The sequence below is a fragment of the Mus pahari genome, chromosome 5, assembly GCF_900095145.1.
Source record: "Mus pahari chromosome 5, PAHARI_EIJ_v1.1, whole genome shotgun sequence".
NCBI classification, from domain to species: Eukaryota; Metazoa; Chordata; class Mammalia; order Rodentia; family Muridae; genus Mus; species Mus pahari.
Window position 1 is genome coordinate 26,085,959 of NC_034594.1, and position 19,265 is coordinate 26,105,223.

The 19,265-nt window shown below is 40.5% G+C and overlaps 1 protein-coding gene across 1 annotated transcript; it reads right to left on the reverse strand.

Annotated features, from left to right (window-relative positions):
* Window positions 1-991: 991 nt before the first annotated feature.
* On the reverse strand, window positions 992-18,359 carry Slc40a1 (solute carrier family 40 member 1). The gene is made up of 8 exons (XM_021197916.2): window positions 17,064-18,359; window positions 16,558-16,625; window positions 13,082-13,241; window positions 10,590-10,705; window positions 9,940-10,066; window positions 3,892-4,137; window positions 2,545-3,183; window positions 992-1,409 (listed from the first exon to the last, which is right to left on the reverse strand). The coding sequence occupies exons 1-8, from the start codon at window positions 17,104-17,106 to the stop codon at window positions 1,096-1,098; spliced, it is 1,713 nt and encodes a 570-aa protein (XP_021053575.1). The 5' UTR covers window positions 17,107-18,359; the 3' UTR covers window positions 992-1,095.
* Between the last annotated feature and the right edge of the window lie 906 nt (window positions 18,360-19,265).

Genomic DNA, 19,265 nt, shown 5'->3' on the forward strand with positions numbered 1-19,265 from the left:
CAAAGAAAGTGCTCACAGCAATGCATGGCAGTCAGTCTCCATGAAAGTGCATCAAAAGTTAAGGCAATGTCCCATGTTGGTACTGCATGTTACAAAAAGACTTGCAGAACAGTTTAAAAAATATTTACAAACAGTTTTTTCTTTATTCTTCTCAGAGATATTGAAAGGGGAACTTTTGTGACTATCCTTGCTCTAGAAAAACACAGAAATAACAAACACATTGGGCCCAAGCCAGTGAAGGTAAAATGTTCTATACAGACTCACTGATCTGCAGTTCTTTCTTAGTGTGGGCCGCTTCTCTGCCTGTAAGGTGCCAGGTCAGCGCTGATGACAGTGACTCTGATTACATGAGGTCCTCACCCTTAGCTTCCAGTTTCTACAATCACACTAATAACAAGCTTTAAGTCCTTCTGTACCACACTAGAAACCTACAGCTTTTCTTCTTTCTGCAGATATTGAGAGCCACAATACTCACATTACCATAATATTTTGCCCTTTCTGATAGTCAAAATGCAAAAGTTATACCATGAACCTTTTGGACAAGTCTAGTGACACATTTCATCCTCCACATACAATAAATTCCTTAAGGTCAATGGGATTAATAAGGATAATACTTATTATCTGACTATAACCTTCATACATGGAGAAAAAATTGTTTCTGTAATGTAACTGAGAAAAAATGTTACTGATCTTTAAAAAAGGAAGTGGGCCAGACTTTTACAAGAGTGAGTTTTAGGGTGAATTGATTTATCATTTTAGTAGACAATAAATATCTGCTAATAATAATAATTTTACTCACCTAACAGCCACTCTTTAAAATTTAACATACTCATAAGAGAAAGGGAAGTTCATTTTACCATTAAACCCTTCCTATACACACACTGACTTTGCTTCTCCCTCTTCCTATTTTCCCATGTTTACATGTAAGGAGAAATAACCATCTTTGCTGGTGATGGTTAGTTAGTGCTCCTAGCCCTTAAGGCACAGCTGTGGTAAAACCAAAGAGAAATGCAGGCATTTATTGGAATTCTGCAGTACAAACTAAGCACATGTGCTCTCCACAATCTAGTAACAGGGGCCACAGCTAAACTATTTTTACACCACAGATGTATTTGGTTGATTTTCATCTGTAACTTCTTTTTCATCAGGACCACAAACAAAAATTTGGTTTCCCAGAGTCTTCTGGGCAAATCGGAAATACATAAGATGTCCCATTGCCACAAAGGAGACTGAAATCAATACCAGCAAGCCAAAAGCTTCAGGATTTGGGGCCAAGATGACCATGATGAAATGCAGAAGGTCGAGAAGGTAGTTCATAGAGTTCTGCACACCATTGATAATGCCTCTTTCAGATTCAATTACATTTTCTTGCAGCAACTGTGTCACAGTCAAATCAAAGGACCAAAGACCTGTATGGTAAAGAATATTTTAGAAGGTTAAATTTTAGTGTATAATTTAATGTACAGTTACATAGCTCACAGTATCCAAGTGAATTAATATATGCAAAACACATTGAAGCTCTATAACCTTTTAATTACCTATATATAGAACATATTAACTGCATTTTATCTTATATATTAGCATATAGTATATTATATAACTTATTAGTATGTACTAATGCCTTCAAGAATGATTTTCCCAGCCACAAGATAAAGCTAAGTCATAAGTTTCTCTGTAAAAAGCATCAAGGATGTAGAGCCTGTAGATTCTAGCACTTCTAAAGTTTAGAGCGACCTAATGTACTGCCACAGCTAAAGAGCACAGAAACTTGAAACCATTGTTATATTGCTGCTTAGGATCATAGGGCTTCCAATAAAGCTGTCTTGACTGAGTATTAATGTCTCTGATAAATTAATGAATTGCTCTGTATCACAAGATAAATATGGTTCATTTCAAGAATGAATGAATTCAGAGGCCATTCACCAGTGTTCCATTAATGATTACTTAAATTCTGCTCTGTAAGATGCCTTTACATAATGCTTCCTGAAAGGAGTTTAGAACCTCATACGTGAGTCAAAGTATATAGTAAATACATACAGCTACAGAAGGACTTTGAAGGATGTTTCTTACAACCACTCTGTCTTTAGAAGAATGCCTTTGTCTGTAAGGCAATTCCCTAGCATGCAGAAGGCTCTGGGATTTGATCCCCAGTAACACACACACAGACACACACAGAAAGGAGGAAAGACTTAAACATATTCGATTAGGGATGTAACTCAGAATTAAAGGCCTCACTTAATATGCATGAGATCCTGGGTTCTCTTCCAACACCCCCCCACACACACACACACAACTTAGGAAAAAAAAAAACCTAAACACTTTACACACACACACACACACACACACACACACACACACGCAAACATATAGTTTAAACTATTAAGTGAAATTTCATGTTTAGAGAGTAAATTCTATAGATAAACTATGGGTTTTGCCTAAATTAACATCTGTAAAGTATTTCAGATAATTTATTGTTGAATTCTCCACACTAGGTTTCTAAAATGATGCTTGTAATTTTTTAGTATGCAGAAAGAGTGTTCTTACCGATTCTAGCAGCAATGACTCCTGCAAACAGCAGGCTGACAGAGATTATGGGGACGGATTTAGTACTCATCTCATGGACACTAGACATGTTGGACATATGTGTTTCTGTTGTAAAGACGGTCTCAGGAATTTTGGTAGTTGGGGATGCTGGCTCCACTTGCACAAACCTAGAACGGATATCTTCAAATGGAGAAACAGACAGGTCCAAGGGGCTTCCAGGCATGAACACGGAGATCACACACAAGATTAAACAGGAAAGCTGGGCTAGTCCTGAGAATAGACCAGTCCGAACAAGGCCACATTTTCGACGTAGCCAGGTGAAGGCCACAGTTCCCATTATTCCAGTTATTGCTGATGCTCCCATCAAAATACTGAGGATGGATCCACTCAGCCCCTGAGTGTAGGCGTACCCTGTAGTGATACAGTCAAAGCCCAGGACTGTCATATAGAGGAAAGCCAGGCCCATGCCAGCCAGAAACACTGGCTGGTTATAGTAGGAGACCCATCCATCTCGGAAAGTGCGGAAGGGCTCTGCCATCTGGGAGGCACAGGTGGGCTCTTGTTCACATTCAAGTTCACGGATGTTGGAGTCTTTCTCACCCATTAGATGAGTTCCCTCCAAAGGTTTTGGCTCAGTATCTGTTAATAAGACACATCATTATTTTAGAGGAAGAACATGAGGAGTAAAAGCCAATTATTTTTGATTTCCCCACTCCCTTCCTATATGAATCTCCTTGAGTACTACATTATAATGTGCTTTTCTTTTACTGGTAACTTATGAAGTACAGCCATGGGAATAACTCTCAAATACCAGTTTTGCTTTCAAAATACTGTTGGTCTCTTTATAAACCTCTCTTTCTTTTAGATATTACACTCTCATTGAAGTAAACTGCAGCAACATTCATCAAATAAAGCATAAAAATTATGTGGGGGAAAAGTATCTTCTTTCCTGCGACCTCATTGAGAGTTCATTTACCAGAAAACCGGCCACCCCTCCTCCTGGAAAAATCTTGCCTCTCTTTCTGCCTCCCACAGTTTCCAAATGGTGATTTTATTCCCCTCAGAAAATATTAAGAAATACTCATGTTCTCGTCATCCCATTTCTATGGATCATTTTCCCAGGTATCCTCAAGCAGTTGTTTTCTGTGCCCATTGCTTACATCAAGAAAAAAGGGCCAGGGACCTAACCCCAAGCCATTTTATATCCAACCCACAGTTCTTTCCAGAATCTCAAAAGATGATATTTCAACTTATCTAGGCTTTCCCTGGAAACACAGCCCGGATTAGAACTTGGCCTTCATAGAAGAGTTCAAGGTCTGAGCCCAGAGCTGGTGGTTGTGCAGTTACCTTTAGGTGACGTCAGCTGCTTCAGTTCTGACTCCTCTACCTTGAAAGCAGCTTTTACAGCCAGAGCAGGGGTCTTCTGGTAAACCTTCCAGAGCAAGAAGTACTCCACACACATGGACACCAAATTCCAACCGGAAATGAAACCACAGCCAATGACCGGAGAACCAAATGTCATAATCTGACCAACAGCCATGGGGGCCAAGATGTTGGTTAGCTGGTCAATCCTTCTAATGGTAGCATTCATGTCTACAGAGGTAGGTGTAAGAGGCAGGGAAATGAGAGTTCCAACCTAGGTTTATGTGCTATAAATCTATAAATTTAAACCAACAGTGCAGACTCCCGAGAGGCTTGCTCCTGAAGGCACCCTCTGGCCAAACCATTTGCTGTGAAGAAAAAAAAAAAATCTGTCCTCCCCTATTTTCATGAAGTTAACATTTCTCTAGGAAAAGTCAATAAGCAATATATACTATAATATACATTGTGTATAACATATATGTATAGAAATATGTTCATAAACAGGCATACAAATACATCTAACATTAAATTGTGGCAAAACAAATACAATGCTCCTTTAAAGCAGTGGCTCTTGACATGCCTAATGCTATGACCCTTTAATACAGTACTTCATGTTGTAGTGACCCCAACCATAAAAATATTTTATCACTACTTCATAATCATTCTGCTACTCTTATGAATCATAATGTAAATTATGCAGGGTATCTGATATGTGACCCCTGTGAAAGGGTCATTTGACATCATCACAAAGCAGTTAGGACCCATAGGTTAAACTGCTTTAAAGGCAGAATTAGGATGACTTGGTTATAGATTCTGATTAATAGAGAATAAGAGGAGTCACAGATGGCTCTACAAAATGCTATTTCTTTTTATTTTTCTTGAGTAACTATTTACAGAGAAGTAGGTGACTTCAGAATACTCAAATTTAGTCTGAGAGAACTCGAATTTGATTTTGGAAATACTGATTTTGACAGACCCAATGACATTCAAGAGGCTCTGTTGTGACCAATGATTAAATAAATAAATGAGGCTGAAGATTTCGAAAGAGGTAAGACCCAATTTTGGATGCTTGCCAATTTTGAAAACAATGACATTAAATGGAATCTCAAGAGAGCATGTGTAGAGAACACACAGGGGCCAATGTTGGGAATGCCAATGCTTGGAGGTTGGAAGAGTCAGGGTTAGCTTTCTAAGCTCCGCCCCACAGTCACCTGGCAACAGCCAGGAATGCTCTGCCCCACAGTTACCTAGCAACAACCAGATAAACCAGATAACACCCACTATAAAAGAGGCTGCTGGCCCCCTCCTCATTCTTGCTCTTTTTCTGCTTCCCTGACCCCCTCTCTCCTCATTCCCTTCCCCCTCTCTCCACTTGCTCATGCCCAGCCTCTACTCCTCCATGCCTCTTCTCTCTCTCTCTACCCTCTTAACTCCCCACCCCATGTCCTGAATAAACCTCTATTCTATACTATACCTTCCTGTGGCTGGTCCCTCAGGGGGAAGGGATGACTCAGCATGGGCCCACAGAGGCACCTCCTTCCCTCTTTCCCCCATACTTCACCACACCTCCATAGAACATATTCCTTCTCTCTTTATCTTTTTACAAACACATCAGTCAGTAGAAAAGATGATAAAAACAAAAGTATAGTGTCCTGGAAACCAAATGGGGACAGTGCTTCAAAGTGCAACAAAATCACCAGTGCTAAGAACTGGTGAAATCAAGAAAGATGAGCACTAAGAAGGACCCTCAATGGTCCAGTGAAAATGACTGTGAACCTCAAAGACAGTGGAGCAGGCAGGGCAATGCCTAAAGCAAGTTGGTTTCAGAGCTCGGTGCCAACTCCAGGAAACACTATTTTCTTATCTTTCAGCAGGTGTCCCTCCAGGGTACTTTGCTGCCTCCTAGCAAAGTGCCCAGAGTAAAAAGTAAAACAACAAAAGTCAGCAGGAAGATGTAAGAGTTCCTGCAGGATATAGGTGGAAATGGAACACAGTCCCTCAGGAAGGAGGGAAAAGGTAGGCAGCAGAGAACAGATTTGATCACTGAATGAAGGAAAAGATCAACTTCATGTTCAAAAGAAGACTGAGTTCAGTCACTTGGTTTTCTCCAGTCTTGCTCTACCATGAAGAGCTGGATTTAACTGGGGTTACTGAATTAGCCTAACAAAAGGAGCTGAGCTAAGTGAGCCAAGGCTCTTCCAGGGAAGTCGACACGCCATCATGACTGACCTAGGGATTTAAACTGGGTAAGAGAGAGAGAACCTGCAAGTCTTAGCTGTCCTGTCCGGCCGGGCTGAGGGAGAGGAGGATGGACAAGTGGTAGGCTAAGACACATATGCTAAGGACTGAGATTATGAGGCGGGAAGGTTTTGTGGTAGTAAGGAGGCTTTCTAAAGTTTGACCCTGGGAATGTGCAACAGTGTCAAAGACGAAGGCAGGGCAGCTAAGAAAATTATCTCCTTTGTCATGCCCTATAGCACAAAGCCAGCCGGGTGAGATTAACAAGGTAGGTCCTTAACAATCATCTGCGTTTGCAAGGAAGAATCAATAACTAATGAGTACATTCATGGAAAATTGCCTTTCTTCTTCCCTGCATTCCTTCTAGTCTTCAAATGCTTTCTGATTAGTCCTGTGAGTGTACAATGTGTATATGATAATGGGAGAACTTTGATATTCTTCACCTTTCACTTGAAAGGCAAAGGCGGCCTCCGTCGGTTTCATCGGACCGTCCTTGCAGAGGCTCCCCTAACGTCTGTCTGCCCACAAACAGCTGTCCAGTGCATGTGCCAACGGTGACACAAGGAGCTGATCCAAGTAACTCACTGATCTGAATCCAAAAAGCAAATAATTGATGTCATAACAGCTGGATCTTAAAACATCCGAACGACAAGAAACGTTTTAATGAAATGTTTCTCTTTCCCTAAATGACCACAGAGCTTCCAAGACCCCAGTTTTTGTCTTTTACGCGATACTTAGGAAGGTAATGATGCTTTATGGTAAGAAAACAGGTTCTATATCTTTGGAGAAGAATGAATTAAGCAGTAGTTCTGAAGACCTGTTCATTTTATTGGTAACAGCCTAGAATAGAATCAGTCTTTTGAATATTCAAACATATGCTATTTGTGAACTTATATTTATTCTCATATGAACACTCAAATCAGTGTTCTCCTGGCCCTGATTTGGCTGTTTTGGCTATAGCTATGGTACAGAACATGGCACGGAATAATTTCTTTTACTGTACTAAGTACATACTCCCACACAGAAGAGTATGTCTTTTCAAAAGGGATTTGCTGAGTAGATAAGAGCCTATAGGCCCTACAATATGGAACCAGCTTCTAACCAGTAGAGTTCAGACAGGACGTTTATGTGCCATGCTTGATCAAAAGCAAACCACTGGATTTTTCTTCAGAATAACTAGTAAGAAACTGATACTAAAGATTGTCCCACAAAGAAAAGAAAGGAAGCAACAGATGGGCTGGAAAACCTGGGGAAAGGAGGTTATACAGACTGCTTGTAAAGGAGTATCTTCAAATAATAAACCAAGTACCTGAAAAATATTTTAGTCTATAGAGTAGTTAAAAAAAAAAGTGTACGCATGTGAAAAACGATGCCTTTCCTGGAGCTCTCTACCTGACTGTTTTCTCCTGTTCTATCCCTTAATGACACTGCTTCCAACTTTAAAGTTCTCCGGAATCAATGACTATTGGGATAAAGAAAGAGGAGCGAGCATCTAATAATCAACTCATAATCTTTCTCTTTATGATCAGTCACCTTCACATACTCACACCCACACTCACTCACACACACCCCACAACCTTACAGCTCCATCTCCTACCTGGTTTTCTAACATCTTCATCAGAAGCCAACACAACAGCTGGAGTCCCCCACAGACTACTTTTCTTCTTCTCTCTTCTCTTTTTCTTCAGCCATGGCCTTTTCCCCCCTGACTTTTAAAATTCTGCTTATAGCAGAAATGACACCCAAAATCCACAGTTAGACATCTGCTGACCCTCTGAACTAAAGAAGCCTCTGTATCGTGTTTTGAAACACGGTTTTTAATTAACACCTGCTGTGGTTAAGTATCAGGAAAGAAAGCTTGCAGGTTTCCTTCATTGCTCTAGGAACTGCATTTCAGCCCTTAAGACTTGGCAGAAGAGGAAAGCAGACATTCCATTTCCCTTCTTAAACTAGAGAAAACTCACAGGGAAGGAAACAGGCTGTCGGTTTTAGATTTGTCGACCATGCAATAAATAATTCACAGTAAAGAGAGGTTAAGCTGAGAATTGAGTGGCCAGTCATATTTTCGATTGTTTTAAAACATCTTTTCATAGATTCACAGAGTAATGTTGTTTGTGTAACTGTACTAGGACCACATAAAGAGTATTTCCCTTTAACAAGGCCATTTGAAGGAGTAAAACATTTTAAAAACATTCCTTTTAATGACTTTAATTATGTGTACTGTGCAGGTATGTGCACATAAAGGCATGTGCACACAGAGCCGAGGGTATCAGACCATCTGCAGCTGGAGTTTGGCGACTGTCTGATGCTTCCCTGGGAACAGAACTTGTGGTCCAAAAGAGGAGTCTGTGCTCTTAAGTACCAAGCCATATCCAGCTCCCTAAAAACACCCTTTCTAATTTAATGGACTTTGCAGGGTCAAAATGAGTACAGTGCATAAATTCAGATAAGTGGAAGAAAATATTCTAAAAGCCAACTTTTTCCTTCAAACATGTTAGAAAAAATATATTTGTGACCTATTTTCAAAATAAACTTTGTTATCCTCTGAATTTTAAAACATACACATGTTACATGCTTAACATAAAGTTAAAAAGAGAAAGTTAACAAAACAATGAAGTCTTATCTTCTCTTTCAATGTGACAAAAAAAAGCAATGTGGAATTATTATTAATTTTTTTGTAAATGAACAATGAGAAGGAGTAAGAATTCCCTGCAGGGCGCATTCACTGTACTGCTCTCACCTCATGCACTAACCCCAAAGCCCAGGAGTATCTCTCCAGGGTAAATACTGCTACCAGGAAGTGATGAGTCAGGCAAATTCCTTTTGTTCTAGCTCAGGGCTAAGCATGACATTGTCAGTCACCTACAAATATATGGGACCACATTCCTAGCTATTGGAGGACGTATGCAGGCAGGTTGGACAAGCCTGTTCCAGGCCTCCCATAGACTTTGTTCTCTTTCAATCACTCTTTCCTTCCTATCTCCTTTTTAGTCTAGTCAAACAGAACCGCTTGCTAACCCCAGCACATAATCTTTCCTTTTGCATCCTGGAGTAAGCCACTTTAGTCATCAAGAATAGGTTTCTTGTCTGCCAGGGTTGCTGGGTAATGTGTTTGTGATAGTCATTATCTTAATGACCAGCAGAGTCAGTTCAGCTGATCTGTAGCTCTGGCAGCCCTCCTCCTTCACCTTGTGTAATGATCAATCCAGGTCAGGCCTATGTGCTCTTTGGAGAAGGCGACTGGAGATGGAGAAGGCGAATACCAAGTGAGGGCATTTGGAGCTTTAGAAGTACCGATGCAGGTTGTCTTATAAGCACTCGTTGCTCTCTCATGAGCCACTTGTCTGTGTTTCCAATAAAATAAGACTGTTTAAAACCACATTCTATCATCTCCCATTTGAAAACATATTTCAAAAGCCTTACATTGTGTAGGATGTGAGATAACTGCTGTTCAAATATTTTTTTTTAAATGGAAAATTACTTCTAGAATCCTGTGTTGTACATGGGTATTAAAAACAAAACAAAACAAACAAAATAAAATGGTACGATCCTTAAAGTCCAATGGAATAATGTCCATAGTCAGATTGTCACCATTACAAGGAAAACCCAGAAACAGCAGTAGGTGCACTAGCATTAAATTAGTAACAATTAGATAAGTCACTGCTCTGTCTGACAGCTAGAGCAAAGAATACAAAACTCTGCGCTTTCCATGGGTTGTTCTGAAAACCTTCCCAGGTAACCAAGAGTAAAAAGCCGCCTACAGATGCATTTAGTTCAAGAGGTAATCCACGTTACCTGCTAATCTGCTCCCGTTTTCTCCCGCCACAACAACAATCCAGTCCCTTTGGATTGTAATCGCAGTGGCAGTACTGGCCAAATTTGCAATGTTTGCAATAGTGATGATCAATATGTAGCAGACAGTCTAAGCAATGAAAGAGGCAAAACAAACAAACAAACAAAACACCTTGAGTTAATTAGAGTTCACATTTTTTTTTATTTTAATCTCATTTGTAATAAGTCACTTTACTTTCTACACATGGAACAGATATTATAGAGCATGACACTGTTCATATTTGTGTCATCTGTAGTTAATGCAAAACAAAGCAAAAAACAGTAATCACTTATGTGACAGTTCATAGAAAGGAGTGATGTAATGGTGTTTTGTTTTGTTTTTTAACATTTATCCCACAAATACTTGTTAAAATTACATCAGAGAATCAAAACGATCTGTGGACATAGAAATCGATCTTAAAAGGTGTACTCGTAAACCCAAAAGGGTTGACATTTTCACTGCTGTTACATATTCATTTTCTGTCACCCAGAATCCCGGAGGAGCTGAGGCACAGCTCTGGGGTGGAGTGTATGCTTAGCACTTATGAGGTCCTGAGTTCCACCCTCAGGACCCTGAAAGCACACAAAGAGCAAGAAGCCCATAGAGAACTTACCAGGACCCATCCATGGTACATGGTCAGAAGCTCATTCTTATGTAGGAAAACCATCATCAGGATGATTCCGCAGAGTATGACAGACACATTCTGAACCACCAGTGACGTCTGGGCCACTACACAGAACAAAAGCACAATGTTCACTGCACCAGCATGTCTTCAGCAGGCTGCTTTCGTCTACACAGTGGTTGAACCACATAGATGTATATGCATGATTACCAGACAAAGATAACCTTCCAGCAGTAAATTCTGCCGCAGTTATTTTCTGTACATAGACCTGCGAAATCTGCAAACAATATAACATTCTCAGGACTTTCTTCTACTAGCTGAAGTCTTTCATGATAACTGCATTTTCATCTAACGTATTTACTAGAAAGTTTGCTGCCCTAAATAGAACTATTCTCCAGATAAGATCCATCTTTTAAGTCTTTGCTGTTTAGGCTAAAATAAAAACACAGAGGAAGTTACAAAGGAGGTGAAGGGAGAAGTTATGGAATCCGAAACCTCTCACTTACAAGGCAGGCTTAATCTAATAAAATGGTCTTGACAAATGGAAAATACACAAACATTCGCCAAAAATCCATAAATAGCAACTTTCTTCCAATAGGTATTTTATTCATCATTGCTATAAAATTCTAAGTTGCACTTCCCATCAAAGAAATTGCAAGGGCTGGTGAGATGGCTCAGCGGGTAAGAGCACCTGACTGCTCTTCCAAAGGTGCAGAGTTCAAATCCCAGCAACCACATGGTGGCTCAAACCATCCTCAACGAGATCTGACTCCCTCTTCTGGAGTGTCTGAAGACAGCTACAGTGTACTTACATATAATAAATAAAATAAAATCTTTAAAAAAAAACTTTAAAAAAAAATAAAGAAGAAGAAATTGCAAGTCCTGTTAGAGACAGATACTCCTTCGTGCAGACCAAGACTATTTGTAAATCCAGATAGAAACCCAGTGGTTGTTACTCCGCCATTCACTAGGTTGATGATCTAGGACAGAATACTTAATTCTTATGCTTATGCCTAGCAAGTGTGGATGATAACATCCACCTTCCTTCCTTTGTGGAATCATAATGATAACTCAAATAAAATATTCATGAAAGCATTCTGAAATGCACAAGCTATAATTACAGATCTTGTCATCCAGGACAGTAACACTTATCCTGGCTTGGAAGATCGTATCAAAGGCTTAAGACAACAAGCTGCTCTCAGAAGGCAGTCTGAAATAAAGCTCAACACAGGACTCACTTAGTCATGTATCTGTGCATGCATTCCTCCATAGCAAAGGATTAGCTACCAACTGCCAACATACCAGAAGGAGGGCTATGTGGGCAGATTGTTATAACCATATCAGTACAATAACCAAAGTCTCAAAGAGCACAGAGGAGGAAATGGTGACTTTATTCCATAAGCCTCAGAGTTTCCCATGAAGGGTGGCTTGAGTTGATTATACAACGGACATAGGAGACCCCTATCTTACTACGCTCCTCTTCTCCATCCAGCTCAGCACTTTCCTAACATAATTACAATGCTCAATAAATTGATGGTTAAAGAATCCTAAGGATAATATTTCTGTGTATAATAAAAATAATTTGGTTTTCTCCAGCATACAGATATTTTTTTTCTATATGTGTTCTGATCTACTCATTCTCAAAAACAGAAAGATCTTCATATGAATCTTTGTACTAGTAACACCAAAATCTAGAACTTGATAATCCTATTGACTTTTTAGAAGCAATTATATTGAACTAAATACAACTAGTTATAACAATGTCTGTCTTCAGGCAGACCAGCTCTTTGCATTGTTAACAAAGTTCCAAATAAGTATCCACATTTCTCTTACATTCTAGATAACTAAATTGCTTACTTATTTTCAGTCTCTTGCATATAAAACAGATTATGTCTTGATATTCTAGAATAAATGTTAATTCATCATACGTGTACAACACATGCACAATACATTATAATTTCTTCTTTTTCCCTAAAAATTATAATTCAGCTGTCTGCAGTCTAGACACAGTTACTCTGCCTTGTATCAATATTTAGTTTTCAGTTTCATTACACATCCCTTTATATGCAACACAGTAATCCAAAGGACAGATGATCAAGTTGTTTCCAAGAACACCACACTAGAGGACCTCTGGTATAATTCATAGCTACAGGGAAGCTAGCACTGAGCACACTTTTAATGTTTAACATGATTCCCAGAAAAATTGATTGCAGAGTTAATTGTTAACGTTTGACACTGACAAACTGCCAAAAGAAAGAAAATCTATTAGGTCAGTGTCCTGACACCCCGGCTAGCGCAGGAGCCTCAGGACTTGGAATCCAGGTGTGGCCACTTGGACCCCTATCCTTCAGTTGTGTTGTGTTAGTGCTTTCTCTGAGTCAGTTAGTCGTACTGATTTCTCTCTGAGTCTGATATTCCCTCCATTCCAGAGGAAGCACAGGCTGGTCCAGAGAGTACAGGCTTAGTTATGTCACAGCACTCACCTTTAAGTCTGGCATTCTTATCCACCCAGTCACCAATGATGGCTCCCAGGACCAAAACAGAGCCTGCCACCACAAGCCCATAGACAGCTGTCAAGAGAAGGCTGTTTCCATAGAGTTCCACCAGAAACACAGACACTGCAAAGTGCCACATCCGATCCCCCTTAAATAAAAGAAAGATGTTTGGTTGAAATGTTTTTAGTTTGTAGGCCACTATACCCAAGAAGTTGCTTCCTTCTCAAATGGCTATATCAGATGAAGTTTCATGTAAATAGTTATGGATTGAATACTTGCCTAATGTTAAAACTTCCAAGCTTTCTTACTAATAGTTTATAGGCATTAGTTTACCTTACATGCTATAAATACAAGCCAGCTTTTAAAATTTAGGAATGGATAGGAATGGACCCTGTGGCTTCTGATGGGTTTACATGGCTATCATTTTTCTTTTGACAATTTGCCATATCACAAGTAAATTTCAAAGTCATCAACAGCAGAACAATCAGAAGGAAAAAGCCTGATCCCATAAGACCGAAGGTGTTGAAATAAATATGTAAGTAAGTAGTCATTTTAATGTTTTAATACAGTAAATTTTGGGGAAAAAAAGCTATATCTCCACATAGTTACAGGACATATAATGAATTTTACAATTATTTGGTATCAAGTGTGGTATAAATTTAACACCAACTTTTAGATAAGTCAAGTAGATTAATATATAAGATGTCTAGAATAGACATTGTAAGCTCCAGCCTTGACATCATAGGTTAACATGAGAAAAGACAATGTCTTGTAACATCATCACTAAATTCACAGACCTAGTCCATTACATATTTGACCCTGTGTGAAAACATGTCAAATCTGAGCTCTTCCCAAAGTCTCACAAAATCCTCATGATACATTTCCTATGTTGGAAGAAAATTATTATATTGATAAGCTAACTGCTATTAAATTTTAATAAAACTAAGGTACCAATCTTAAATATTCAAAATTTAAATTGATTTGTGCTAATATGAAAAACATGCCATTCACAACTAGAGATAGTTCTATTCTTCAGGAATCAATTGTTAATAATGTCTATAGATGCTTTGGGTTAACACAGCCTCCATGCCTGCAGGGAGCTTGAAGTAGATAAATACTACTGGCATCTATCAGCCCATAAAAGAATTTCCAGACACCAAATATTAAGAGTGAAGTGGTAGAGAAGTCTTGGGTCAAAGAATGATACAATTCCCAATTATAATTCAAAAAGATCATAAATCATAATCTGTGTTTTTTGGTGGTCTTAGGTGACCCCTCTGAAAGGGCTATTCAACCCTCTAAGGGCTTGTGACCCACAGGTCGAGAAACACTGGACTAAATGCTCACCCATCCCTTTCACGCCTACATTTTCTGCCCTCCCCATCAAACAAAATCACTATAAAATGTCATTATACTTTGATATTTGTTTACATGCCAATCTACCCACGCTGGATCTGAGAATAAGTAACCACAGTAATTAATCTACCTAATAACTGGCCATAGAATGGTTACTGATGCGTGCCCAACGCTACTATGGGCATCAAAACTTCAGCAGGATACAAAACACACAGGTTTTACATTGCTATTTTTGTTGTTAAAAGTCCATACTTAATTAAATTATAAACACCTGCCTGAACAAAAGCGTCTACTTCTTACTTATTTTGTACTCCAATGGTAGCATATAATGTATTGATCCATTAGTAGACAGGAAGTCGGAAATTAAATAACCATACAAATCAACACAAACCTAACTTCAGAGAATCTTCTGTCCAGCTGCTCCCTATATCCAATATCTAAGGAATCACGACTTAGCAGTGTTGTAAAATGTATATACAATATTTTATTTATAAATTATAATTAAATAGAAATACAATTAAATAATATACAATAAGATTTTATATATACATATATGTATATACACATACATATATCAAACAGAGTGATCCACAAGAGACGAAGGACATAAAACAAAATTAGCACTCCGTTCTTGCCTTCCTTTGCAGTGAGGAGTAAGGTCCGACCCACCCTTCTATGGCTACCAGTGCTATTGTTACTTTTCATCTCTCTTTTCCCGAGGACCTATACATTTACTTAATTTACTATTAGGCTGCAACAAGCATCTTTCATTTTTCTTTTGGAACTTGGTTTAAATTTTCCTGACCAAAGTCTTTTTCAAATTGCCCTGGAACACACATAGCTCCTCTCATGTTTCTGGAGCCTGACTCCAGTCTATCACCCAAAGGTCACATGAACCTTGAAGTTAATCAGTGTTTAGAAGCGAGGCACCTGGTTCTCCAGGAGGACTCCAGACACTTCTATTACTGGTCCTTTTAATGCTTATTGTTACATTAAATTGGGAGAACTATTGGTTTAGATGTATAAAGGGTTCTTCACTGTTTTGCTTTGCTTTTTCCCCTTATACCCATCAGTCAAAGCAAACTCTAGCCAATTCCACTTTGTTTATTCACTTATTTGCAAAATCACCCCCTTTGTAAGCATTCAAAAGAGATGGGAGCTTCCTTCACTAAAAAGTTATCTAGGACTGCTATTCCTTAGAGAGCCAACAACCCAACTTAATAATTTCCCAATGGCATAGGGAATACATTTCCTCATGATGGTTTCCATTCACGTCTTATAGATCAATCAATAGGGGATTTCATTAAAAAGAAATTAGCACTTCAAAATATTCTTTAGAAATTCTTTTTCCTTATTTGTAAAGCACAGAATATGTTTATGCTCTTAAGCAGTAAGAATGATTGTTTAACCTGGCAGTTTCTAATAATTATCCATTGAGCACAGCCAGCATGCTAATGAGGATCGAGGAACTGATAGAGGATCCTAGGCCAGCAGAAAGATTGAGATTCTCCCATAGGAAGCCAAAGGGAGAACTGTGAATCTATAGCTAATTTTTCACTGGGTGGTGGCTTTTTAACACAGCTCACACTACCCACAAATTAAGTAGCCACAGATAACAACTTTGAAGATTAGAGCTGTTATCATTTAGATGTTTGATCTTTGATTAGGTACACTTAAACTCATCTTACAATACTATTGTAATCCTATTATGCCAGTATTCGCCAGTCTACCTGTCTACTCTGTTTCCATAAGGCTGCATGCTGGTACCCAAGAGGGCCCATGAGATAACCTTTCCAGTTCAGTAGGAGGCCCAGTTAGAATTTACCAACCCTAGTAACTATGCAAGTTTTCCTGTCCTTGTGGATCTTGTTTCCAACAGTTGTCGGTCTATGTAAAGCTTTAGAATTTCACTATTAAGTAAAATTTACTAACACTCGTGGGAAACGTCTTTGAAGAAAACAATGTTTTTGTTGAAACATGTGTTTTAGAATGATTTATTTACTTAACGGAATGAGAAAACTGCAAGTTCTCCAATACAACTGTCTCCGATGAGAGTAAACAACAGCTTGTGCAACAATGTCTCAAGAACTGTGTGTGTTCTCACTTACCCAAGTGGAGAGAGAGTGGCCAAGGTAGAGGAGGAATTTTGCTGAGGTCAGGTAATTTGCTAAGGATCCTAGAAAGGCACAGAGAATAAGTTAAAAAAATGTGTTTAAGCACCCAAATTTGCTCAGATTAGAATTTGCTTTTGGTCGTAATTAAGTGTGATTTTTTTTTAAACAGGTCACTTAGAAGACTGATGCATTCAGTTTACTTAATACCATCCACTTAGATTCAGCGTTGCCTCTTGGTCAATAACCGCCCCAACTTCATGCAGTGAAGAAACCCTTGTTTCAACATTCCTTAACTTCGGTGGGGTTTGTTTTTTAAATGCAAGGAATTTCACCCTGCCCAGGTTACTCTATCCCTGTCTATATGTAAGTTCTTTTATTCAAACTTTGAGTTTATATTCTTCTTGACCCTCCATCAAAACCCAAGTCAACCCTCATGGAACTACATCTCCCCGTCCCCACCTGCATTCCCACCATTTGAAACATTCGATTACTCAACTCACCACAGCATCCTTCCTGATGGGTCTGATCTCTTGCCTTGGTCATGACACCAGGCTCTCTCCCCTTGTTTGTTCTGATGCTGGTAGCTTTAGCTGCTCTTGCCCGGGAACTTGTTCACAGGAGTGTAAGGAACCAAAGATAGCACCACTATAAGCACTATGCTGAAAGACCCCAAAGGACAACTAAGGCAAAAAACAACAGCAAAGCCGTCACCGGGGTCTTATTTTTGTCTTCTTTCCAAACTTAGCTAACACTGTAGCTGAAGTTGGAAAGCCAAAGCCTTATGGGAGCGGGTTGGAGGATCCACCGGCCGCAAGAGACCCTAAGCCTGCTCTCGCCGCCGCCGCCGCCGCCGCTGCCGCCGCCGCCACCGCCGCGGGCCGGGCAGTCGCTTATAGGGAGCCAGGGGTGGAGCTTGCGAGCGCCGGGACCGCCCCTCCCAGCTGGACGTCCGGGACCGCGCCAGCTACGCTCCCACCGCCCTCCCAGGAGGCGCAAACAACCTGCGCTTTGGCTACCCCAGGAGAAACCAAGGAGTGGCTCACACAGTAGGACGGGGACGGTATGCGGACCCCGAGGGGACACTACAGAGACATTTTGCACAAAGTCGATTGGCAGGTGCTAGAGGGCAAGCTCTTCTCTCTGGCCACCAGATTGCCCGACAGTCCCTAGGCAAAGCTCAGCGGGAGCTGGCGCGGAAAAAAGGGAGCCTCCCACCCCAGCTACCCTTCGGAATTCAGGTAGCTAAGTAAATACAAGTCACGTCCGGCCTGCCTGCGGCGCAGAATGTTTTCCTTCTCCGAACTATAGAGAGGAGCCTTCTCTCAAAGCCGCGGAATCAAAGCTCAGGAAGCAGGATCAAAGATCACAGTGCAGCCCCGCGCAGCCCAGTGATCGAACACAGGCCGCCTTCTGTCCTACAGGCACTGCAAGGAGCGCCCTTCACTGTCCTTTCCCTCTGGGTTCTAACCCCAGCCGCTCCTGCCTCTTTGGTTACTCCACTGACTCCAGGTGCTGAAGGGAAGTAACCAGGAATACCGGTTGTCCCAGTTGGGACCCTGGGTCTGGCCCTGTATAGATAAAGCCCTTTTGGTAGCCTCCTGGAGGGACAGGTGAATAACTGAAGGAAAACACACCAGGTGTAAGCCTCTAATGACCTCCGTTTCCTCCCCAGGGCGTACCTGCTTCTTGTGTCAGCCCTTCCCTTAGCTTACCTTTGTCAGTTTGGTCAACACTTCAAGAGTGGTCCTAAACATTGAAACTCCAACCGGCTTGCACTCTTCCAGCCCCGCCAGAATGACATCTGGTAATGAAGAAAGCCACTCATGAGCACAGGCCTTGTATCTGGACTCTCTATCAGAAGCCCCAAAGGTCTTTGAGGGCGGGGTGCAACTGGATTCGTTGGGATGAGGTCTGCAGAACAGAGATAGGGGTTTGCTGCTGTAACCGCTTTTTGTCCTTTGCAAACCCTTCTCTCTGCTTACACACAAAACTTTTAAGTCCTTTCTCCTCTATCACAGGTTCCGGTATGTCTGCTGAAGTTGCAAAATGGAGTAGTATATCCGAATGTCTTCTGAAGTAAACCTAAAGTGTGCTTACATGAGGCACTTAGGAAGGAATCATCTAGCAAATTCTGACTCTCTCTCTCTCTCTCTCTCTCTCTCTGTCCTTCCTTCCTTCCTTCCTTCCTTCCTTTTAATTTTGTTGATCTTCAGAATACAAACTATCCTGATTCCCTGCACATATGTCACTGTGTGCCAATAACAGGATCTCCATGCCTTTCGCATTAAGTACAGTGTGCCTTAAGAGCTATCCCCCCACATGTAGTCAGAAGACTCTGTGAACTCTGTAAACAGGAGCTCAGTTGATGTGTGCTTCAAAGTGTGATGTGGAGCTTCTGTTCCCCATTGTCACCAAGGAGTCCTCAGAAGCCCAAACTAGGAGAGTGCTAACAGGTGGGGGCCTACCATGAAGCGACCAGCAAATAAGCAAGATTCATAGACAGAAAAAGCATGCAATATCTGAGCCTTGGCCAGGGCTCCTATCCTAGTCATTGGGAATGAATAGTTGTTGGAGCTCATGACATAAAAGGAGTTAAAATAGAAAATGGAATAAAGCCGGGTGTGGTGGCTCACGCCTTTAATCCCAGCACTGGGGAGGCAGAGGCAGGCGGATTTCAGAGTTCGAGGCCAGCCTGGTCTACA